The 26,222-nt window shown below is 42.9% G+C and overlaps 1 protein-coding gene across 1 annotated transcript in view; it reads left to right on the forward strand.

Moving 5' to 3' along the window:
* The window catches only part of CLINT1 (clathrin interactor 1), a 79,706-nt gene that overhangs the window by 45,807 nt on the left and 7,677 nt on the right, over positions 1-26,222 (forward strand). The window contains exons 4-8 of the mRNA XM_075856092.1: positions 5,747-5,855; positions 12,259-12,423; positions 16,855-17,032; positions 17,684-17,921; positions 18,779-18,854. Of these exons, the coding sequence (XP_075712207.1) occupies positions 5,747-5,855; positions 12,259-12,423; positions 16,855-17,032; positions 17,684-17,921; positions 18,779-18,854 (766 nt within the window). The remainder of the gene's footprint in view (positions 1-5,746; positions 5,856-12,258; positions 12,424-16,854; positions 17,033-17,683; positions 17,922-18,778; positions 18,855-26,222) is intronic.

Here is a 26,222-nt window from a genome sequence, read left to right on the forward strand (position 1 = left end):
GGTCTGCTAGACCCTATAGACATTAGATTGTTTCGAGACTCTGTATATAATAGCAAGTATCTTCTTATGAAACCTTATAGACCCTTCCCCCATTCTAAAAGACAATGGGGTTGTATTACAGATCTATATTTTAGCCTCCGTATTCTTAAAGGGGTGAATAGTCAACTCCTTGGCAGTGGGTCTCATTGAAATTTGTAAGATTCACCATCAAACCGGTCACGATCTACGGTCTATGGGCAGTTTTTTCTTTCCATTTGATCTGCAGTATCGTACAATCTATTAGTCCCTGTTATCAGCCATTTTAGGCTGAGAGGTAGTGTTTTTCAATTTGTCCCAATGATGACTACTTTTACATACATGTGGGAATGATATTGCAGTTCGTCTTATAGGCTGCACTTTTATCACCCACTAATTATAGGTTTAGAGCTTTAACCTCTTAATGGCCAGCTACATTTTTTGCGTCATTTTTGCCTCTGCGTTTCTGCAGCCATAACTTTTTTTTAAATTTAAGTGACTATATGAAGCCGAGTCTTATGCGGGAGAAATCTTATTTTTTTTGTTTGGGGGTACAAATAAATTACTGTGCAATTTAGTTTTTGAGGACGAATATAGAAAAAAGCGATTTTCTGTATTGTTTTTTGTTTTTTTTTATACCGTTTCACAATAATTAACCTGTTAAATTAATTCTTCAGGTTATTGCAGTCGTGTAGATACCTAAAATGCGTAGTTTTTTTTTTTTAAACGTATGGGCAATACGTTATATTTTATGACTTTTATATAATTTTTTTTTTTTTTTTTTCTCCGATGAAGAGAACTTATTAACCACTTTTATTTTCTAGTTGTAATGTATTAGCGCACTCCTGTACTCACTGACACAGGCTGCTGTTAGGGCAACACACAGTGTGCCTTCATGGCAGGTATACTGAAACGACAGCTCAGGGGTCCTGTCTAGGTTCCCAGGATTGACTGCAGAAGTTCACCAGTCGCCGATCACATCACAGGGTTTACGCAATCAAAGAGGGGAGTTCCCTTTTGATCCTGCTGCACTGATGAAAGGGTTAAACAGCTGGGATCGAAGTTTCCTCCGATCCCAGCTGTATTCTCGAAGTTCAGGAGCTTTTAGTAAACACTTCTGCTTAGAGGATTGAGCGCTCACTGGAGCGCCCCTACAGCAACGTCAAAAGAGGTCGCTGTAAACTTGGGACCTGCACCGCCCGCCGTTAAGACAGTGGGCAGTCGGGAATGGGTTAAAGGTGGAATTTCCCTTTTTAAATTGCGCAGTTGCTTCCTAGATTTGATGGACTGGATCCCATACCCATCCCTCCGCTGATCTGTATTTCTAGCAGCACAAATGATATAAACCAAGCGGGTGAAATTTTGTATGGTTTCTACAGCCGGCTCCATAACTCCCAGGTATCTGTCTTGTTATAACGCAGCTCTGTTTATAATGGCAGGAGACCGGTTATGGGAGAGAAGCTTGTCAAATGACTTACATATGGGAAACAAAATAAAAAATGACTTTCCATGTCGGTGACATTCCTTGTGGTGACCTCTGTGTGGACGTCTCATTGCCGACCTCTCCTGCGCCGGGAGACGACTTAAATACTTTTTGCCATCTGTGAGTTTCGAGCCATTTTTCATCCCATCTGTATGTTGATTATTAAGCACAATTGAGCACATGCTCCGACTCTGATCCCCCACGCTTGTCTCCAGTCATGTGCACTTCCATTTGGTAGAAGAGTCAATTGGAAGCATGACCTGCCCCATAATTCACATTTAATAGCTTTTGTGTCTTTGCCCCATATGCTTAACTACGGCGAATCCCACGTAATGTGCAATCACGGCTCTGTTTTTGGACAAGCGAAATAAAATCTAAAAAGTAAGAGCGTGTTTTTGTTAAGAGTCTTAACCACCAAAGCGCTGTCTCCGAGTGATGAGCCTATATGGTGATAAAGTCCTCCTGGTCCATTATATAATCATGTCTGTCAAAAGCTGAGGGTTGTCCAGGATTAGAAAATAGGTTCTACTTTTTTCCAGAAACGGTAAGTGAATAGGGATGAACTGCAATACCAGACAGTGTCTATAGACAAACGTGGCGCTGTTTCTGGACTAACCCCTCCACCAAACTTTATCTGAACCATAGTGAGGAGTGTGAATTGGATCTGCAACGTCTTAAGGCCCTTTTACACGAGCCAATGATCGAGCAAACGAGAGTTCATATGAACGCTCGTTCGCTATGATTGGCCTGTGTAATCCGCGCCATAATCAGCCTGATCTTTTTGTTATGCGGCCAAAAAAATGGTCACTGATCTTCAGCGCATGGCCTTGTGTAAACCGGGAGATGTGCTCCCAACATGACGTAAATGCGTGTGGACATTACCGATCCTAGTTCCTTGTCAAAGGACCAAACGAGCGGCCGATTTAACATGCGGTCTCGTGGATCGGCTCTCATTTCACGGCCCATATCGGGCTGAACATGGGGTCTTTTTCTGCCGTCGGTCTTCTATGTTTTAATGCTTGACATCCGGCTGAAAAGGCGTATTGTGAGATGAGCCTCGTCGGCTGCCCTTAGCCAATTCGCATTACTTATAACCCTTCCAGTGATGCTGATTGGCCAAGAGCTTTTGACGGACTCCATCTGATTGGATGCTCTCCCCCCCCCCCCCCCCATGTCCTTTTCGGCTGGATGCCAGATACTGAACCCCCCTCCCCCAACCTCTGGTGGTTTTGGACGATCAAAAGTTGGAGCTTCTGGCACCCACTAGTTTGAGGTGCTCCCATCTTATTACAGGGGTATATTGTCTGGTTTTCCATGTTCCAGTGTAATGACCCTTTATATTCTGCAGCTCCAGATACAATTCACTTCTTCTTCATGAATAGTCGGTAGATGCTAAATTTGATTACAAATGTAACGTGTCCGTTTCTGTTCTCCATTTCAATGTCCAAGGTCTCCCTTCAGTGCGTGTCGGTGGCGGACGCACTTCAATAGTTCATTCAAATTCGCCAAACTAATTCTCCAGTCAGAGAAGTAGACAGAAGCTTTAGTCAGTGATATGTTTTGTGGATCTCTGGGGAAATGAGACCTAATTTATTCAAACTGTCTAAGGCCACGTGCACATGATGCGTATTACATGCAGATTTTCCTGCGGTAAATTCACTGCATAATACAGTACCAGCAAAGTAAATGAGATTCCAAGTAATCTCATCTACACGTTGCAGGATTTTTCCGCACGTAAATTGACCTGCGGTGAGTGTTTTAGAATCCGCAGCATGTTAAAGAAGTTCTCCGCTTTTATTGCCCCCTCCATTTGTACATTGGTGTTAGAGGGGTGCTGTGGGCAGAAATACTTACCGATCCCCGCATCGTGTCGTTTTCGGGTCCAGCGCCGCCCACGTGACCTTCACGCTGATCTGTCGTATTTCGGCCACAAGTCCTGGACCGAACACACTGTAGGGAGCCGAGCTCCTAGCATCATAGTTATGTACGACGCTAGGAGTCCCTGCCTCGCTGCGGGTCCCATACTGTAATCATGTTTTCAGTACGGGACAGTTGTCCGGCAGCGAGGCAGGGACTCCCAGCGTCGTACATAACTATGATGCTAGGAGCCCGGCTCCCTGCACTGTGTTCGGTCCGGGACTTGCGGCCGAAATACGTTCCGTCCTTTACAGACGTTAATGTGGTCGTGTGAACCCAGCCTTAGTGTGGATTTTACCTGTTTACCTGGGGTTTTGGTTCAGATTTTCCGCAGCATATTACGCAACGTGTGCAGGTCCTGGTTGTCCATAGCAACTACAGCTGAGCTTTCATTTTTCCAGAGCAGTTTAAGAAATTAAAGCTGAGCTCTAGTTGCTATGGACAACAAAGACCATTTGCCTTTTTGACCGTTTTGATAAATGCGGCCCATAGTGCCCTGCTGCAGCTTTCAGTGGGGGGATTCATGAAAAGTGTCTAACAGGAGAACTGTCCTTTGTTGCCCATAGCAACCAATTGTAGCACAGCTGTCATTTTTCTAGAGCACTATACAAATGAAAGCTGCCCGGTGATTGGTTGCTATGGGCAATAAATGCACTTTTTCTTTTAGACGCTCTTCCTGAATCTGCCCCACAGTGGGGGAGATATATCAAAACTGGTGCAAAGGGACAGTGGAGTAGTTGCTCATGGCAACCAATCAGATGCCACCTCTTATTTTCCAAAGGGTCTCTGAAAAATAAAAGCAGCAACCTGATTGGTTGCCATGGGCAACTACTCCACTTCTCCTTTGCACCAGTTTTGATTCTCTTCTCCCCCCCCCCGTCAATTGCGTCTGTAGATAAGGCATATGAAGTCAGCAAATTAACGAGCCGGAGGTCACATCCAGGCCTCCAGTGATGCATCCTGGTCTCGGCCCCCTATGACCATTTAACCCCTCCCTCACAGGAACCTGTCAGCATATATACAGTATGAAACACTCCGTCATACTGCTCATGTCCTATGCTTGTTAATATAGATATATATATATATATATATATATATATATATATTATGTGTAGATTATAGCTGTTACATTAGTTACATATATGTAGGAGAATGTTTATGGAAGTTCTCAGAATTGGAGTTATGTGACATAGCAGTGATCACGTGGCAGACGTTCTCCAGCCTGGAATAGCTGATAACAGAGAACTATAGTCTGCATTCCAGTTCAGAACGATTTGATTTAAGATGGACTTGGAGTTATCCCACAAAAAGCATTTATCCCCTTTCCACGGGATAGGGGATAAATGTATGATCGCTGCGATCCCTACCAATCACTAGAACGGGGGTCCTGATCTCCTTGTCTCTACTCACTGCACTATTGCAGTGAAGAGTGTTTGAATGGAGCGGCGGTCACGCATGCGCCCTGCGGCTCCAGTCAATGTCTATGGGACGGACAGAACAAGGACACCTGATTCTGCTACATTGGTCTCAAAAAACTTAAATGTGTCACTCCTTAAAGTGTGCATGCCAATCCAATGGACTTTTGTTTTGTTTTTTTGCACAAATTACTTGGAGCGTTCTTCCAAATTTGCTTGGTAAGACGGCATTTCTCCTTTACATTGCTACAGCACACAATAATTGTAAAGATTTCTGCTGCCTGTTTCCACCAGTAGAGGGCCGATTTGTATTCAGGTTAATAGGAGCAGCATACACACCAGTAAATGTTTATTAATTGTAGTACACCCTCAAGGCCTGCAGATGTCTCTGTTTCAATGGTCATTTATAAATGTGAAAACAGATGTAGCAGAGCTTGTTTGCCAATGTTGTGATACAGAGTTTGTCAACTGGCCGTTTGTATGAAATCTGCAATGTTCTCCTAAATCAACGAAGTGTCTCAGTTGCATTACAGATTCCATTCTGCTACACCTGCACACACCGATGGATCGCGCAGCTATCACCATCACCTCCGTACAATATGTGGACATGAATTGAATGAACTAAACATTAAGACAAACCAATCCGTGACCCTGATCGTTGGGTGAAAATTGTAAAATGAGTAATTTCTCTTGAGACGTAGGATATTCATTTGGCGTCGTCCTATATCTATATTACATATGTTGTGTATAGTCTCCGCGGTCACCCAGTATAGGCTGGTATTTGTCATCTCTTGTGTAACCTTATTCTATTCCTGGCAGACAAAGGGTTACAGATCACGGCTACATCGCCGCGGTGCCGGCTTCCCTTCAACAGTAAGAAATGACTAATTTCCACATTTCTGTTCCCTCCTTCCAGTCCTTGCTGCTGCTGGCGTACCTCATACGGAACGGATCGGAGCGGGTCGTCACAAGCGCCAGGGAGCACATTTATGACTTACGATCCTTAGAAAATTACCACTTTGTAGGTGAGTATTAGCAAGAAGAAGAAGAAAAAAAATCCTTGGGAGGGAGCAAATTAAAGCAGTTGTCGGACTTGTCACTCACCCGAACGTCTTCACAGGCTGCAGAGGCCTAATTGGGCCCGAGCGGCTGCGGGCTGTGTGAAGAACACATTCCAAGACACGGGGCCCTAGAGTATTAATTAGCGAGGAGAAGAACTTTTGCCGAGAGGAGAAACCTAATAACAACACAAGCAGCACAACACGAGCGGCCTGGGTTTATATTAAAATATGCACCAGCGGCCGGTCCCCTGTGGCGGCAGAAAGAAAAAGGGAGCGCTTTAATTATACACCGGGAAAAAGGTCGGCCCTCCAACACACGAGCGCGCCTGTTTGAAGCTGGGTTTTATTCTCGCTCGCTATCCCTCTAGCCTGCGCCAAGTAATATTTACTGTGCAAAGGAAAACCGGGGTGTGTTTTGAATGCATTAAAATTAAAACATAAAGGGGTGGGGGGGGGGGATTGTAGTGACGGAAGAGGCGGCTGCCTATTTCACAGCCGGGTTATCTGCAATTAAGCGAAGCTGAAGCGCGTAGTGTGTTGTCTGCCCAGTAAAACGTGTTAATTTGCTTGAAATTGGCTCTTTGTGCGTGCCTGTGCTTCGTCTTTAATGGGGACCGGAGTGAAGTTGTAGTAATGAGGAGGTGGCACGGCAAGACAGGAAATATTAAATATGTCTTTTTTTTTTTTATTACATTTTTTTCTAACAGTGAGTAACTTTTTTGGAGAGTCAGAATAGTTACATTTAGGAACGTTGAAAGGGATTTGTTGAAGGCCTAGTTTACAGTTTTTTGCGGGCAGGAAATTCTGCATGGAAAGCTCCGTATTTCATTTTTTTGCACCACACGTGATTTTTTTTTTCCCTTGTGTTTTTGGCACTTTTATGCTTTTTTTTTTTTTTAACATCTTCAACAGGCAAAGAAAAGAATCGTAGCGTCTTTTTTTTTTTTTTTTTTTTTTTTTTTTTTTTTTTTTTTTACAAAAAACACGTCAAAACTCCATGGCCGTTCACAGCGATATTTTTCCATCTCCCGTTGCTTTCAATGGAGTTTTTGATGCGGAAAACTCCTCAAGATGGCACGGCGCTTTTTTTTTTATTTTTAATTTTCTCATTAGCATTTTTTTTTCTCCTCTCGGGAAAAAACTCCTCCGCCTCCCATTGAAATCAATGGGAGGCGTTTTTGGCGCGGTTTTTGATGCGGTTTCCACATCAAATGTGCCAAAAAACAGGGCCTAACAGTGGAATTTCTTTCATTCGATAATCTAGAATGTTTGATAATACGGCACCTGTTTTCAGCACTGAACTGCGTAGAGACTATTTGGGAGATTTTGTTTTGGTCAGGATCCTTCTCTCTTGGCTAGAGTGGAGAGCGGTTATAAAGAGTGTCTCGCTCTGGAGGACCTGTCCTGTCCCGCAGTACACAGACAACCTGTTGATGATGTGAATAGGCTCAGTGTAATGCTTGATTTCCCCTGTGGTGGCGCTGCAGGGAAATTTAATATTTACTGCCAGCTTTCCCATTTCATGAACAGCTGATCGCTGGGGTTCCTAGTAGGGGAGGACATTGTGTAATCAGCTTGTTAAAAGACTCTTCTAACAAGTAGGGATTGTCCAAAGCGGAGAACCATTTTAAGATAGATTTTTATACACGTTTCTATGTCTGTCCAATAGATCAGAATATTTGGTAATCCGGCACCTTACAGGGGTTGTCACTTTTGGACAATCCTTTTGTAAGAAGGGTTTCCCGATCACTGTGTCCCTCTGCTGGGACCCACAGGAGTCAGCTGTAATGTGCAGCGCCACCACAGGGAAAATGAAGCATTACATGGACTGTTCACGTAATGCATGGAAGTGCCAGATGCCCCAGAGTAAGGGACTGCTTTTGTAGCAGTTACATGATGTATTCACATTACCACATCGTTCATGGCCTCCCCCTCCCTATGTATAGAAGCACTAGTACAACCTGATCTGCCTATAGATATAGGTGTATAATAAAGATGTGCCAGGTCTTGTATCCTGCTCGCTTACCACATTAAATCTATGTCCGTTACATTCTGTCACAGAAGTGCATATACGTATATAGTCCTGCTGACGTCTATATACTGCAGTGCAGCTCATACATAATACACGACGCAACCACGAATGTAAGCTTGTAGTCAAACATATGATAGACAATGGTGGTGGACTGCAAATGCCCTTTGAAATGCTGTGCTTCAGTAATGTAGCCTGAGGGGTGCACAAATTTTACTGACAAATCACATTTAGAATACACAAGAACTAATCCATCTTAGATGCGTCAGCACTGCCCAGGTCCAAAGCCAAGCCAGGTTCACCAATCCAATAAAATGACTGCTATCCTTGAAAACACACATGGGAAGAACTCTGGTGCATATTAAGAAATGTGATGCTGAGATATGATGACTTGAAATTCTAGGCCCAAAGCCTGAGGCTGCACTACTGATATTCTGATGACCTGTCGTCTTCTCATCCCTGTCAGGTGCTGGGTTATCATGGGGATTCAAATCACCAAATATATCAATATTCCCACATATACATGACAGCCACTAGTCAGGAAGGATATGGATTTGGTGATTTAAGCTTTAGGTGATCGTAATTCTACATAGTATACATTAACCCCTTAGTGTCTAAGCCTTTTTTGGCCTTCAGGACCAGCCCCATTTTTGCAAATCTGACATGTGTCACTTTATGTGGTAATAACTCCAGAATGCTTTTACCTATCCAAGCGATTCTGGGATTGTTTTCTCGTGACATGTTGTACTTTATGATACTGAAAAAATTTTGTCATTAAATTCAATATTTATTTGTAAGAAACGCCAAGATTTAGAGAAAATTAGCAAAAATTAGCATTTTTCTAAATTTTAATGTATTTACTTGTAAAACAGATAGTAATACCACACAAAATACATACTAGTTTATATTTCCCATATGTCTACTTTATGTTTGCGTCGTTTTTTGAACATTCTTTTATTTTTCTAGGACGTTACAAGGCTTAGAACTTTAGCAGCAATTTCTCATATTTTCAAGAAAATTTCAAAAGGCTATTTTTTCAGGGACCAGTTCAGTTCTGAAATGGCTTTGAGGGCCTTATATATTAGAAAGTCACCATAAATCACCCCATTTTGAAAACTGCACCCCTCAAAGTATTCAAAACAGCATTCACAAAGTATTTTAGCCCTTTAGGCGTTTCACAGGAATTAAAGCAAAGTAGAGGTGAAATTTACAAATTTCATTTTTTTTCTTCAAAAATTCATTTGTAATAAATTTTTTCTGTACCACAGAAGGTTTTACCCAAGAAATGCAACTCAATATTTATTGCCCAGATTTGCAGTTTTTAGAAATATCCCACATGTGGCCCTAGAGCGGTCATGGACTGAAACACAGGCCTCAGAAGCAAAGGAGCACCTAGTGGATTTTGGGCCTCTATTTTATTAGAATATATTTTAGGTACCATGTCAGGTGTGAGGAGGCCTTGTGCTGCCAAAACAGTGGAAACACCCCAAAAGTGACCCCATTTTGGAAACTATACCCCTCAAGGAATTTATCTGTGGGTATAGTTAGCATTTTGAACCCACAGTTTTTTTGTTAAATTTATTTGAATTAGTATGTGAAGGTGAAAATCTACTTTTTTTGTGAAAAAATTAGGAAATGTTAAATTTTTACAAGGAATAAAGTAGAAAAAACACCCCAACATATGTAAAGCAATGTCTTCCGATTATAGCAATACCCCATATGTGGTAATAAATTGCTGTTTGGACCCACAGCAGGCCTCAGAAGAGAAGGAGCACCATTTGGATTTCTGATTTTGCTGGAATAGTTTTCAGTGCCGTGTCGCGTTTGCAATGCACTGGAGGGAAGAAAACCGTGGAAACCCCCCAATAGTGACCCCATTTTGGAAACTATACCCCTCAAGGAATTTATCTATGGGTATAGTTAGCATTTTGAACCCACAGTTTTTTTGCTAAATTTATTTGAATTCGTATGTGAAGATGAAAATCTACTTTTTTTCTGAAAAAAGGTAGCCATTTTTAATTTTTACAAGGAATAAAGGAGAAAAAGCGCCCCAACATTTGTAAAACAATTTCTCCTGATTTACGTAAATACCCCATATGTGGTAATAAACTACTGTTTGGACCCACACCGGGGCTTAGAAGGGAAGGAGCGCTATTTGGCTTTTGGAGCTCATATTTAGCTGGAATGTTTTTGGGTGTCATGTCGAATTTGCAAAGCCCCTGAGAGACCGAAACAGTGGAAGCCCCCCAAAAGTAACCCCATTTGGGAAACTACACCACTTAAGGAATCTATCTAGGGGTATAGTGAGCATTTAGGCCCCACACGTCTTTTGCAGAATTTATAAGAATTAGGCCGTGAAAATTAATATCAACATTATTTCCACTAAAATGTTGAATTTTTTCAATTTCACAAAGGATAAACGAGAAAATGCACCCCAACGTTTGTAAAGCAATTTCTCCCGAGTACGGCAATACCCCACATGTGGTCAAATGTTTTTTCATTAGAAAGTAATTAACCCTTTACGAACTGATTCATGTTTTGCTTTTTAGTTTTTCCTCCCCGCTTTCCAAGAGCCACTACTTTTTTATTTTTCTGTCAATAGAGCGGTGTGGCGGCTTATTTTTTGCGGGACGAGCTGTCGTTTTTATTGGTACCATTTTTTGGTACGATGCCATATCGGTGGACATAAACGGCTGTTTGGGCACGCTGTAGGGCTCAGAAGGGAGGGACGCCATTTGGCTTTTGGAGCGCATATTTTGCTTGGTAGTAGCTCTGGCGTTTTGCTGGTATTTCAGTTTATAATGTGGGGGCATATGTAGGCTGGGCAAAGTACATCAGGGGCATAATAAGAGGGTATAATAATGGTTGTAAATAAATAATAACCCGCAGATATGTGGCCAGTGTCGCACTGATAAATGGTGCCCGATCTTATCCACTTTTGGAACACTCTGTACATTTTGCATCGCCATAATCTGGGAGCCGGAACTTTTTTTATTTTTTCACCACCGGAGCCGTGTGAGGGCTTATTTGTTGCGGGACAATCTGTAATTTTCATTGGTACCATTTTAGGGTACATGCGATTTTGTTGATCACTTTTTATTCAATTTTTCGGCAAGCCAGGTGACCAAAAACCATCAATTCTGACAATGATTTTTATTTATTTTTGACGGCGTTTACCCTGGGCTATAAATGACCATTATTCTTTATTCTGCGGGTCGGTACGATTACGGCGATACCATATGTATATAGGGTTTTTTCTGTTTTGCAGCGTTTGAGCAATAAAATAACTTATTTAGAAAATAAATGTATTTTCTGTGTCACCGTATTCTGAGAGCCGTAACTTTTTTATTTTTCAGTCAAAAAAGCTGTGTAATGGCTTGTTTTTTGCGGGACGGGTTGTAGTTTGTATGGGTACTATTTTGGCGTACATGCGACTTTTTGATCACTTTTTATTACATATTTTGTGAGGGGTGGTGACCAAAAAATAGTGATTCTGGCATTGTTTTTCGTTTTGTTTTTTTTGTGTGGTTCACTGTGCGGGAAAAATATTATAGTTTTATAGTTGGGGTCGTTACGAACGCGGTGATACCAAATATGTGTACTTTTTTTTTTACGTGTTCATTTTTTTTCCTATAATGAAAGACTTATTATAGGAAAAAAAGCAGTTCTTGTTTATATCACTTATAACTTTTATTTTTACACTTTTTTTAAAACATTTTTATTCTTTTTTCACTTGTCCCACTAGGGGACACTTAGACTTGCAGCTCTGATCGCTGCTGGAATACATTACACTACACACGTAGTGTAATGCATTTCAACTGTCATTGTGACGTGACAGTCACACTGACAGGAAGCCTACGACGACCACCCTCGGGGTGGTCCTCATAGGCTTCTGTACATGGCAACCCGGAAGCCATTGTCTGGCGTCTGGTTGCCATGGGTACCATCGCCAGCCCCCGTGATTTCACATGGGGGCTGCCGATCGGCGCTAAAGACCTTAATTGTGGCGTTCAAAATCGAGCGCCGCAATTAAGGGGTTAACTGCCGATATCAGCGGCGACAGGCCGCTGATCGGCAACGGGGAGAGCAGGGCTGACACCCTGCACAGTTAACCGCCGCTGCGGTGTAGCGCCGCGCGGCGGTTAACTGTCAAAACACTGCCGTAACTGTACGTCAAGGTGCGCGAACTTACTACTCACCATGACGTACAGTTACGTCATGGTGCGTTAAGGGGTTAAAATATGTCTGAAGTTTAACTGTAATGCTGTTAGTACCACAGAAAATACAGAAGAGAGAGTCCTCTTTGTTTTTCTTATTTTTTATTTTATTATTTTCTAGATGAAGGTGGCAAAGACCAAGGTGTCAACATCCGACAGAAGGTGAAAGAAATGGTGGAGTTTGTCCAGGACGACGACCGCCTCCGAGAGGAGAGAAAGAAAGCCAAGAAGAACAAGGACAAATATGTTGGAGTGTCCTCAGAAGGCGGCGGGGGGTTCAGAAACAGTGAGTACCGTGTCTGTGCTGCACAAATGGGAATCACAGTGATTATAGCTTGGCATTGTGTGGGCATACTGCAAGGAAACAGCGCCACGTTTACCTTTTAGGTCTATCCACCGTCATCGACGTCTATCGTTGGTTTTAAATCTGGATATAGGTTTTTACTAAAATGTCAGTAAATTACTTCACAACACATGACCAGAATGCTGACAATATCCGCATCATAACTAGGGTGCTCGTCATGCTGATCGCTAATTCGCCATTTAACTCTATGCTGCAATCAATCCTGATCACAGATCTAGAGGCTTTTGATTGGGTCACACGGAATCCCTTTCATGCAATTGGTTCTCATTCTATATATGGACAGACAGCCCATGGTCCGCTGATGGGCCGTCTAGTTATAATGCCTATTGTTAGGGCATACATGCTGTTAGTACACCGGCTAATGTATTTGTGTCCGGCTAATGTATTTGTGTATACATGTATGCCAGTACATTGAAATATGACAAAAAATAATCCCCATGTGTGCTAAAAAATAAATAAAAATGTAATATTAAAAATAGCAACAAAAAAAAACAACCATGTATTTGACATCCCCACATCCATAACAACCAGTACGATCAATTTAGAACATCATTTTTGGATGATTGCTGTACGGCGTAAATAAAAAAAATACAAACTTTATTTTTTACACTTCTGCGTTTTTTTTCCCACCAATTAAAAATTCCTATAAGTTAACTGCTAATGTGTATGCTCCGAAATACAAGTAGAACTCACCCTGCAAAAAAATAGGGCTTCATACAGCGATGGTCACCTGAAAAATAGAAAAAAATGACACCTAGATTGTAAAGAGCAAAAAATAAACTTCTCATGCTAAAGGCCAAAATTGGCCTAGTACTCAAGGGGTTAATGACCAAAGAAAACCCTAAACTATACGATTAATAAATGGGGGCCCAATTCTCACTACAGTAAGAAAGTAGAAGATCCTTGACTTATTTTACAACATTCCACTTTTTGGCATCCCGCCCCTCCCCCATGTAATCTTTAGAATGTAACTGAAATATGTAGAGATGCCAAGTGCGGTGAAGCAGCGGCGGTTTTTCCGGGGGGGGGGGGTCTGTCTAATGAGGAGGATTACTATAAAAGGCCTGAGGGAAACATTTTGGATGGAAGGGTGGGAAAATGCCCCAAGATTGTACATAGCCACGAGCCTCATTTAATGATGCGATGCTTCAATGGTTTTATGTAAACCTATATCAGACCTACTCATATTAGTTTGCTGTAATGTCCAAGGGAATCTAGTGTTCTCTGTTATCAGCCATTTCATGCAGGGAAGAGGTTTGGCTGTGGTGTTTTCAATAGGATGAGTGACAGGGAAGTCTCAAAAAATGCCCCCTGATTACTACATTATCACTCATATCTCCAGTTCTAAAAACCGGATGTAATATTTATAAATCTACTGAACGCTTCTTGACTTATTAAAAATGTTTTCCCCCCTGCGCTAGTGGCAGGCCAACCATTACACGACGCACTTAGTGGCAGGCCAACCTTTACACGACGCACTTAGTGACAGGCCAACCTTTACACGACGCACTTAGTGGCAGGCCAACCTTTACACGACGCACTTAGTGACAGGCCAACCTTTACACGACGCACTTAGTGGCAGGCCAACCTTTACACGACGCACTTAGTGGCAGGCCAACCTTTACACGACGCACTTAGTGGCAGGCCAACCTTTACACGACGCACTTAGTGGCAGGCCAACCTTTACACGACGCACTTAGTGGCAGGCCAACCTTTACACGACGCACTTAGTGGCAGGCCAACCTTTACACGACGCACTTAGTGGCAGGCCAACCTTTACACGACGCACTTAGTGGCAGGCCAACCTTTACACGACGCACTTAGTGGCAGGCCAACCTTTACACGACGCACTTAGTGGCAGGCCAACCTTTACACGACGCACTTAGTGGCAGGCCAACCTTTACACGACGCACTTAGTGGCAGGCCAACCTTTACACGACGCTCTTAGTGGCAGGCCAACCATTACACGACGCTCTTAGTGGCAGGCCAACCATTACACGACGCTCTTAGTGGCAGGCCAACCATTACACGACGCTCTTAGTGGCAGGCCAACCATTACACGACGCTCTTAGTGGCAGGCCAACCATTACACGACGCTCTTAGTGGCAGGCCAACCATTACACGACGCTCTTAGTGGCAGGCCAACCATTACACGACGCTCTTAGTGGCAGGCCAACCATTACACGACGCTCTTCGTGGCAGGCCAACCATTACACGACGCTCTTCGTGGCAGGTCAACCATTACACGACGCACTTGGTGGCAGGCCAACCATTACACGACGCACTTGGTGGCAGGCCAACCATTACACGACGCACTTGGTGGCAGGCCAACCATTACACGACGCACTTGGTGGCAGGCCAACCATTACACGACGCACTTGGTGGCAGGCCAGCCATTACACGACGCACTTGGTGGCAGGCCAGCCATTACACGACGCTCTTGGTGGCAGGCCAGCCATTACACGACGCACTTGGTGGCAGGCCAGCCATTACACGACGCACTTGGTGGCAGGCCAGCCATTACACGACGCACTTGGTGGCAGGCCAGCCATTACACGACGCACTTGGTGGCAGGCCAGCCATTACACGACGCTCTTGGTGGCAGGCCAGCCATTACACGACGCACTTGGTGGCAGGCCAGCCATTACTCGACGCACTTGGTGGCAGGCCAGCCATTACTCGACGCACTTGGTGGCAGGCCAGCCATTACTCGACGCACTTGGTGGCAGGCCAGCCATTACTCGACGCACTTGGTGGCAGGCCAGCCATTACTCGACGCACTTGGTGGCAGGCCAGCCATTACACGACGCTCTTGGTGGCAGGCCAGCCATTACACGACGCACTTGGTGGCAGGCCAGCCATTACTCGACGCACTTGGTGGCAGGCCAGCCATTACTCGACGCACTTGGTGGCAGGCCAACCATTACTCGACGCATGTCCTTCCTCTCAGACGTTAAACCTCCTGGATCCAAGTTTCCTGCTCAATGGTTGTCTATCCCACCTAAAAAAAATATCACAAATGCCGCAGTCATCTGATTTCAAATGTGTGAAAATAATTATTGTCCGGTATTGGGCACCTCAGTTCCCGGACCCTCCTTGCAGTATGTCCCTCGAGCTTCTGCTATTTAACTCTGCTGTTTTTGCCCGCCGTCTGTGTAGCACAGGCACGGGTCACTGCATCTGTACCTCGCTATGCTTTCTTCACCAATAAAACTCCCTCCTAGAGATCGATGTTCAGATCACATTTAGGGCAATCCTAGCAATCTGGCGGTCACAGTGATTGATGGTTTGCACTAAAGGCTAAGCTCACAATGTGAATTCTTCTACTAGCTGCAAGACGGGAGGGATCTGAGTTCTCCCCTTTTCTTTTTTTTTTTTTTTTTTCTTTTTTTCATACAAACCAATTCACAACCGTTTTGTAGACTCTTATCTCTCTTACAGCGAATGGGAACAATTCTCATAATGTCCACATTTTAGGTCCAGAATTCTGTGCCAATTAATTTCTGAGTATCTTTTATAGTGTTTTTCTGATACAAAGCTCCAAATCCCATGCTTAATCCTAAAATAACAAGATGCTGTCTGACCTGCAATCGCCACTAGGGGGAGCTTACTGCATGCTGTTTTATTATAGTTACATGTTTAAACCCTATAGTTTGCTCCTAAGCTCCCTCTAGTGGTGGCTGCAGGCACACAATATTTTAATATTTAACTAGTGATTATTTGTATTAGAAAAATGAAACTCCAACCTCTATAAATCTATATTAAGAAATCAATCGGCACAAAATTTGTGATTTATTTAGATGGGGAATAAAACAAATGGAGTTTAAGATGCACATTCACTTAAAGCCACCTCCAGTCTATTCTGAAAAGCAACTCTTAAGTGATTGCTTAATGCTGTGGTGTTTGGGTGGTATTTATGGAAACTTGCACAGGGTTCTAATCATAGAGAAATTGTTACCCATAGCAACCGCTCCTAAAACTATACACTATACTTAACTGGTTGCAATTTATTATACCACACATAAAACCAGTTCAGACAAGTGGAATTATTGCTCATTGCAACCAATTAGAATTGAGCTTGCTTATTGTTCTTGCACAGGTTAGAAAACACAGGCTTTCATCCGATTGGTTGCCTTGGCATTTGCACCATTTTTATTTTCTGCCCTGGTCTATATACATGTGGCCCTTTATTTGTCTGATCTACGTGCTGCGACAGCTCCCCAGATCTGTGTCCTGTATAGAAGGACAAATCATCACCGATGTCCTATATGAAATTAATTTTTCCCGTCTTTGTTATCTCTCTAACGTGATTGGGGGTTGTTGGGGCTTTAACTTGTGCTGAATATCCTACAGGTGACCGATATGACTCAGAACCTAGATCTAAATGGGACGAAGAGTGGGATAAAAGTAAGACGGGATTCCCATTCACCGATAAGTTAGGGGAGATAAGTGATAAGATCGGGAGCACTATAGACGACACCATCAACAAGTTCAGGAGGAAAGAAAGAGAAGATTCTCCTGAAAGAGGCAGGTGAGTGATCAGCAGGATATTATATAAGCGGCATCGAATATGCTGGTCACTAGAGGCTTGACCCCCCCCCCCCCCCCCCCACCGGTCAGCATGTGGGCATCATAGAGGGGGCCAGGTAACTGTATGGATTCGAACCTACAGCTATTATTGTGGGGGGCAGGTTTCAGGAGCCAGACCGTGGCAACAAACTGATTATTGAACATTCCTTACCGCTTTTGTGCTGTGGTCACTATTGACCGTGACATCTAATGTGTTAAACGGATGGAATCTGAGCTAGCTCCGACTCTGGCGGTTGCAGCAGGGTGTTAGCTGTATGTTACAGCTGACACCCATGCCGTATATTTACGGCCCTTTACGTTAAGGCCCTGCCGCCAACACCGTTAATGTATGGTGCAGGGTGGGAAGGGGTTAAGGGTCCTGGTCCAGTTCATTCACTTGCTTTACCCTGGAAAGGGGGAAAGATGTTCATCCCGTGCACGTCCTGGTCCATAAAGATAAAGTTTTGTTGTGTTAGTAACACAAGGATGAAAAGTCGGTAAACTGCTGCATGGGGCGTCTAATAAATGGAGTCAGTGGATAGGCTGGTCGTAGACTTGTAGCCACAACCCATGGGTTCATACAGTTGATTAATTTGACAACCCCCTCCCCCAGTGACAGCGAAGAGGATCGAAAAAACAACCGGGTAAAACAAACAGGAGAGTTCAAAGATGAGGAGGAGATGGTCACCACCAAGCACATCCACATCACTCAGGCCACTGAGACCACCACCACCCGCCACAAGCGTACAGGGAACCCAACCAAAATCGACCTTGGCGCAGCTGCACACTACACCGGAGATAAATCCAGTCCAGAGCTCCCCTCATCTACCAGTCAGCCAGCTGCAAACCAGGTCAGTACCGCTTTACAGTAGATCTGTCAGCCACTCTTAGTGGTTTTAGTTATTTTGAGAAGCGCGTTAATATATTCTATTCCGACCACAGGATATGCTTTAAATGTCGTTCCAGCGGGGGTCCACTTTATAGGGTTGTCCCAGAATTAACAATTCTCACCCGTCCACAGGATAGGTCATGATTTTCTGATTGCTGGGACCCCTACCGATCACGTGAATGGGGGTCCAGAATCTCTTATTGTTCCTCGCTGCACCCCTGGCAGTGAGGGGTTTGAATGGAGTGCCTGCCGCTCCATCCGATGTCTATGGGAGTGACGGAAGTAGCCGAACGCTGTGCTCCAGCTGTTTGCGTTCTTCCCATAGAATTTGAGTGGAGCAGCAGCGTGCGTGATTGCTCACCTCCTGTGAGGAGGAATGGGGGGTTGGGGACCCCTGTTCTCTTAGTGGGGCTTGCAGCGATCAGACATCACTTCTCCTGTGGGTAGGTGATGATTGTAAATTCTGAGTCTCCTTTAACCCTATTGAAGTATAAAAGGCAGCCCAGCGAGCCTGTAAATAGGGGAAAAGAGAACTGGATGTGAACCTCCCATAGACATGTGGCCAACGCTACCTGACTGCTCCTAATATTTGTGGCAGCCGGAAGCAGCCTGCTCACAAAATGGGACCCCTGTTCTGATATGTGAAAGCCCCAGATGTGGGACCCCCACCTTTTTGAACATTTATGGCATATTCTCTGTCCTTGTATGTCTTTGATTGGAATTCCACTTTACTGGTAGCGAAGTGACATCATACTAATACTATAATTTTCTGCTTTGTGATCGTTACTTTTTTTTTTACTCTTTTGGCTTCCGTTCCAGGCTACTTCTGGTGAGAGTGGTAAGAAGTCCTCGAATGACCTGGTGGATCTACTATTTGAGTCCGAAGCAAAATCCGGTAAAACACATACAGATCTGGGCAGAGGTTGGGGAGGATTGCATCGTGTAATGCTGGCCATACACAGGGGATTTTGGTGGATTCGGCCAACTATCATGTGTGTATGTACTTATGTAGTGAAAGTATGCCAGAGCTTTTTAATATATACCGTATGACACAAAGCTGACATTTTTCTTTTATTGGTCCGTCACTTTTTCTTGGGTTCAGTGTGGACCGTTGTAGAAATAGGGGAAATATATATTGGTGTAGTATCTTATGTATATGATGCCCTCCTGACTTTACCCCGATGGCAGATGTTGGGGTAAAGGGGGGATTGGACATGTTGGATTTTAACATCCTCGACCCCTTGCTCCTATACAGGGTTTTGCAGCAGCTTATTCGCTTCTCCCCGACCTTACGTGTATATGGTAAAAGGGGTGAAATTATTGGTGTCGGGCCGCTACCTGGTGTATGGCCGTCTTAAGACATCAACAAGGAGCCGTGTGGCCTTGAGAATAATAGTCCGGTTGAATGCAATTTTCCTTTGTTGTCGGTCTTCTATCCGTTCCCCATTGTTCTTGTGTTTCTAAAGATGATAAAGCTGATTTGTGTACATCCCAGTTTTTTTTCTTTTTTTGTGCTTTGGTATTTGGCCTCCCAGCGATTTCCCAAGCAGAACACTTTTTTTTTTTTTTTAATGTTCTGTCCTGTTGGTCGTGCCAGATGGTTCGAGTTTTTTGTTGAGTTGTGGCAGCACGGGCGTTATGCCAGGTATCAAAAATGGTCTTTCGGGATCTTTGAGTGCTGGGCAGATGTTATGGCACCACCTGCCTTGCCAGCTGTGCAGAGAGGATGGTCACAGAGTAGACATGACTGTCAAGAACGGACCCGAGCAGCACCGTCCCCCTTATGCTTTATGTGAGGGGAAGGTTTGTAGAATTTGCTCGCTTCACTTCTGTTCTGCCTTGTATCGATAGTCAGGACTTTCTTATTTTTTTTTATTTACCCAATAACTAATTTAAAGAGGATCCGTCACCTCCCCTGACATGTCTATTTTAGTAAATACTTGTATTGCCTATTAACGACTCTGGAGCGTCTTTTCTTACAACTCTGCGTTGTGCTATTCCTCTGTTATTACTACTGTAAATTTATGAATAAATTGACAGCTAGGTGTTTGCAGGTGTAGTCCCTACAATGACACCGTAAACACTGATTGGACAGTGTCCGTCTGTAAGGACACCCCCCCCCCCCCCAACTAGTAACACGTCGACCGTTTATTCATCAATTTCTAGAAGGAATAACAGAGGAACGGCACAATGCAGAGTTCCAAGAAAAGAAGCTCAAATTAATTTTTGGGTTAATGCAATTATTTACTAATATAGACCTGTCCGGGGAGCTGCCGGGTCATCTTTAACCCCTTCCCTCTTTGGCCGCTTTTGACCTTCCTGACAGAGCCTCATTTTTCAAATCTGACATGTTTCACTTTATATGGTAATAACTCCTGAATACTTTCACCTATCCAAGTGATTCTGAGATTGTTTTCTCGTGACACATTGGACTTGATGTTACTGGCAAAATTTGCCCCATACATTCAGTATTTAATTGTGAAAAACACCAAAATTTAGCGAAAAATTGCAAAAATTTGCATTTTTCTCAATTTAAATGTATCTGCTTGTAAGACAGGCAGTTATACCACACAAAGATGTTGCTAATTAACATCCCCCATATGTCTACTTTAGATTGGCATCATTTTTTGAACATCATTTTATTTTTCTAGGACGTTACAAGGCTTAGAACTTTAGCAGCAATTTCTCACATTTTCAAGAAAATTTCAAAATGCTATTTTTACAGGGGCCAGTTCAGTTGTGAAGTGGCTTTGAGGTCCTTAGATATTAAAAACCCCCAATAAGTGACCCCATTTTAAAAACTGCACCCCTCAAAGTATTCAAAACAGCATTTAGAAAGTTTCTTAACCCTTTAGACATTGCACAGGAATTAAGGCAAAGTAGAGGTGAAATTTACAAAGTTCATTATTTTTTTCCAGAAATTCATTTTGAATCCATTTTTTTTGTACCACAGAATGTTTTACCCAAGAAATGCAACTCAATATTTATTGCCCAGGTTCTGCAGTTTTAGGAAATATCCCACATGTGGCTCTAGTGTGCTACTGGACTGAAGCACCGGCCTCAGAAGCAAAGGAGCACCTGGTGGATTTTGGGCCTCCTTTTTATTAGAATATATTTTAGGCACCATGTCAGGTTTGAACAGGTCTTGTGGAACTAAAACAGTGGAAACCCCCCAAAAGTGACCCCATTTGGGAAACTACACCCCTCGAGGAATTTATCTAGGGGTGTAGCAAGCATTTTGACCGGCCAGTTTTTTTGCAAAAATTTTTGGAACTTGGCCATGAAAATGAAAATCTAAATTTTTTCAAATAAAATGTAGGTTTAGCTAATTTTTTTTCATTTCCAAAAGAACTAAAGTAGAAAAAGCACCACAACATTTGTAGAGCAATTTCTCCCGAGTAAAACAATACCCTACATGTGGTAATAAACGGTTATTTGGACACACGGCAGGGCTTAGAATGGAAAGAGCGCCATTTGGCTCTTGGAGCTCAAATTTAGCAGGAATGGTTTGCGGAGACCACGTCGCATTTTCAAAGCCCCCTAGGGGGACAAAACAGTGGAAACCCCCAACAAGTGACCCCATTTTGGAAACTATACCCCTCGAGGAATTTATCTAGGGGTGTAGCAAGCATTTTGACCGGCCAGTTTTTTTGCAAAAATTTTTGGAACTAGGCCATGAAAATGAAAATCTACATTTTTTTCAAATAAAATGTAGGTTTAGCTAATTTTTTTTCATTTCCACAAGGACTAAAGGAGAAAAAGCACTATAAAATTTGTAAAGAAATTTCTCCCGAGTAAAACAATACCCCACATGTGGTCATAAACGGCTGTTTGGACACACGGCGAGGCTGAGAAGGGAAAGTGCGCCATTTGGCTTTTGGAAATCAAATTTAGCAGGAATGGTTTGCGGAGGCCATGTCGCATTTGCAAAGCTCCTGAGGGGACAAAACAGTGGAAACCCCCAACAAGTGACCCCATTTTGGAAACTACACCCCATGAGGAAATTATCTAGGAGTATAGTGAGCAGTTTGACCCCACAGGTGTTTTACAGAACTTATTGGAAGTAGACCGTAAAAATGAAAATCTACATTTTTTCAAATAAAATGTAGGTTTAGGTATTTTTTTTTTCATTTCCACAAGGACTGAAGGAGAAAAAGCACCATAAAATTTGTAAAGCAACTTCTCCCGAGTAAAACAATACCCCACATGTGGTCACAAACATCTGTTTGGACACACGGTAGGGCTCAGAATGGAACTAGCACCATTTGGATTTTGGATAGTGTCTGGGCGCCATGTCACATTTGCTGAGCCCCTGTAGTACTAGTACAGTGGAAACCCCCAAAAGTGACACCATTTGGGAAACTGCACCCCCTGAGGAATCATCTAGGGGTATAGTGAAAATTTTGATCCCAAAGGTTTTTTGCTGAATTAATTAGAATTAAGCCATGAAAATGAAAAATATTTTTTTTTTCCAACAAGATGTAGTTTTAGATCAACATTTTTCATTTTTACAAGGAATAGAGAAGAAAAAGCACCCCAACATTTGTAAAGTAATTTCTCCCGAGTACGGTAACACCCCATATGTGGTTATAATCAGCTGTTTACGTATATGTGAGCATTCAGAAGAAAAGGAGCGGTATTTATCTTTTGGAGCGTAGATTTTGCTGGAATGGTTTGCGGACGCCATGTTGCATTTGCAAAACCCCTGATGTACCAAACAAAAGTGACCCCGTTTTAGAAACTACACACCTAAATGCATTTATCAAGGGGTGTAGTGAGAATTTAGACATCACAGGTGTTTTTCAGAAATGAATACGCAGTGGATGGTGCAAAGTGAAAATTGCAATTTTTCCACTGATCTGCCCATTCACCGCACAAGATGTTGTGCCCCTAGAGAATCTTACCCCATAAATTGTTAAGCGGGTTCTCCCGGGTATGGTAATGCCTTACTTGTGGCCATAAATTGCTGTTTGGGCACGCTGTAGGGCTAAGAAGGGAAAGACCGCCATTTTGAGCATGGATTTTGCTGGGTAATAGTTCTGTTTGGGGTTTTGCTGGTATTTCAGTTTATAATGTGGTGGCATATGTAATCTGTGCGGAGTATATCAGGGGTATATGTAATCTGTGCGGAGAACATCAGGGTATATGTAATCTGTGCGGAGTACATCAGGATATATGTAAGCTGTGCGGAGTACATCAGGGTATATGTAAGCTGTGCGGAGTATATCAGGGTATATGTAAGCTGTGTGGAGTACATCAGGGTATATGTAAGCTGTGCGGAGTACATCAGGGTATATGTAAGCTGTGCGGAGTACATCAGGGTATATGTAATCTGTGCGGAGTATATCAGGGTATATGTAATCTGTGCGGAGTATATCAGGGTATATGTAATCTGTGCGGAGTACATCAGGGTATATGTAATCTGTGCGGAGTACGTCAGGGGTATATGTAATCTGTGCGGAGTATATCAGGGGTATATGTAATCTGTGCGGAGAACATCAGGGCATAATAAGAGGGTATAATAATGGGGTAAATAATACAATTATCCATAGATGTGTGTTACGCTGTGAAGCAATCCGTTATGCGCAGGCCGGTGTCACACTGATAAACGGTTTTCTTTCTCTCTCCCCTTCTGTAACGCTCTGCACCTTTTGGGGACTTTTTCTCCTTCGTAGTTTGGGAAATATTACTGGGAAAGTTTTGCGCTGGTATAATACGGGCACCCTCGCTTCCAGCGGATGTGCTATGTCCCTTCCCTTTCCTAGTTCCTAAATACTAGGGCCCTGAAACTGAAGGAATGTTCCCCTCCGGCCTGTGCATTGAGATGTTTTTCATCACCGCATTACTAGTGCCGTAACTTTTTTGTTTTTCAGTTGATTGGGCGGTGTGCGGGCTTGTTTTTTGCGAGACGGGCTGTAGATTTCATTGGTACCATTTTGGAACACGTACGACTTTTTGATCACTTTTTATTTCATTTTTTGGTAAAGGAAATTACCAAAAACAAGCAATTCTGGAATAGTTTTTTATTGTTTTTTTTATCGGCATCCACAGTGCGCCCTAAATTACATGTTAGCTTTATTCTGCGGGTCGATACGATTACGGCGATACCAAATTTATAGAGTTTTTTTATGTATTGCGGCTTTTGCACAATAAAATCACTTTTTTTATAAAATCATTTGTTTTCTGTGTCGCCATTCTAAGACCCATAACTTTTTTATTTTTGCGTGCACGAAACGGTGTCAGGGATTATTTTTTGCGGGACGGATTGCCGTTTTTATTGGTACTATTTTGGAGTAAATGTGACTTTTTGATCACTTTTTATAGCATTTTTTGGAAGGAGATGTGACCTAAAAACAAAGATTCTGGCGCTGTTTTTCATGGTTTTTTTTTACGGCGTTCACCGTGCGGGATAAATTACATAATAGTTTTGTAGTTTGGGTCGTTACGGACGCGGCGATACCAATTATGTATAGTTTTTTTAATTTTTACGGTTTTTCCCATAATAAAAGTCTTACTATGGGAAAAAAGTCAGTTTAGCTTTATTTTTATTTGAAATGTGTGTGTTTTTATTGTTTTACCACATTTTTATTAACTTTTTTTTACTTTTCTGACTTGTCCCACTAGGGGACATGAGGGCCTGATGCCCCGATCGCTACTCTAATACACTGCACTACATATGTAGTGCAGTGTATTAGCGCTGTCAGTTATTCACTGACAGCAAGCCTATGAGGACACGCCGAAGGCGGGTCCTCATGGGCTCCCGTACAAGGCAGACTCGGACGCCATTTTCTGGCGTCCGATTGCCACAGCAACCCAGCGATTGCATCACTGGGTCGGGTATTGAGCGCAGCATCTGAGGGGTTAATCTGCCGGATCGGAGAGTAGCTCCGGTCCTGGCAGTTACAGGAGGGTGCCAGCTGTATAATACAGCTGTCACCCCGCGGTGATGGTGCCGGCTCTGCTCCTGAGCCCGCACAATCACTGCGCCGTACATGTACGGCGCTTTGCGGGAAGCACCTCCCGACAGCGCCGTACATGTACGGCGCATGTCGGGAAGGGGTTAAAGTGATAACAAAAACGTATGTCCTTTACTAGCTCTACATCGCTTTTGTTAATCATAATAGGAACGCTTTATGGTCACTATTAACCCTTCGGGGACATGAAGTGACTGTACGACACAGCCGCTAAGGGCAAGTATGGAGTAGGCTGAGCTCCCGCTCCATACTCAGCAGGTTTCAGCGATTTGTTACAGCCAAAAACTCAGTGCAACCTTCTGAACATAATTGGTATCACCGCGCAGTAAAAGTCTGAACTGTTCTAATACAACGCCATAAAACACAAAAAAAAATGTAATCACTGTTTTTTGGTCCCCTTGGCTACCAAATAAAAAGTGATCAAAGTTTTATGTACCCCAAAATGGTACCAATATAAAGTACAGCTCCCCCGTAAAAAACACATGCACGCACCGCTCATCCGCCGGAAAAATAAGTTATTGCTCTCGGGATGTGGCAAGTTTAAAAATATGAAAAACAATTTTGACAAATGTTTTTTTCTTTGTAAGGGCTCATTCAGACGAGCGTAAAACTCATCCGCGTTCTGTGTGTGATTTACGCATCAATTCAATTGAAAATAATAAAAATGTGCTTTGCGAGTGCGTGAATAACGCATGCCCCTAGAAAAGCACAATGATGCATAACGGACCAGATTCACGTGCTTTTATCACGCGCGTGAATCTGATTCGCTCGTGTGAATGTAGCCGAAGAGTAGTAAAACATAAAAAAATGTAATTTTGTATCACTAATAGTTTTAACTCGCTACTAAAATTAATATATCGTTTTTATTGCACGTTGAGTGCCGTAATTACCATAAAACGGTGGTGGAATCGCTGATTTTTTCCCACCACGCAATTTTAAAAAAATAAAAATTTCCAGTACATTATATGGTATAATAAATTGTGCCTTTAAAAACTACAACTAGTCTTCAAAAAACAAGCCCTCATATGTCTAGGGCTTTTTGAAAGAAAGGAATTTTAAAGAGGCTCTGTCACCAGATTCTCAAACCCCTATCTCCTATTGCATGTGATCGGCGCTGCAATGTAGATAACAGTAACGTGTTTTTTGTTTTTTTTTTTAAAAAACGTTCATTTTTGGCCAAGTTATGAGCTATTTTATATATATGCAAATGAGCTTTGAAATGGACAACTGGGCGTGTTTACTTGTTTAACTAACTGGGCGTTGTGGAGAGAAGTGTATGATGCTGACGA

This window comes from Rhinoderma darwinii, chromosome 3 (genome assembly GCF_050947455.1).
Source record: "Rhinoderma darwinii isolate aRhiDar2 chromosome 3, aRhiDar2.hap1, whole genome shotgun sequence".
In the NCBI taxonomy this organism is placed as follows: domain Eukaryota; kingdom Metazoa; phylum Chordata; class Amphibia; order Anura; family Rhinodermatidae; genus Rhinoderma; species Rhinoderma darwinii.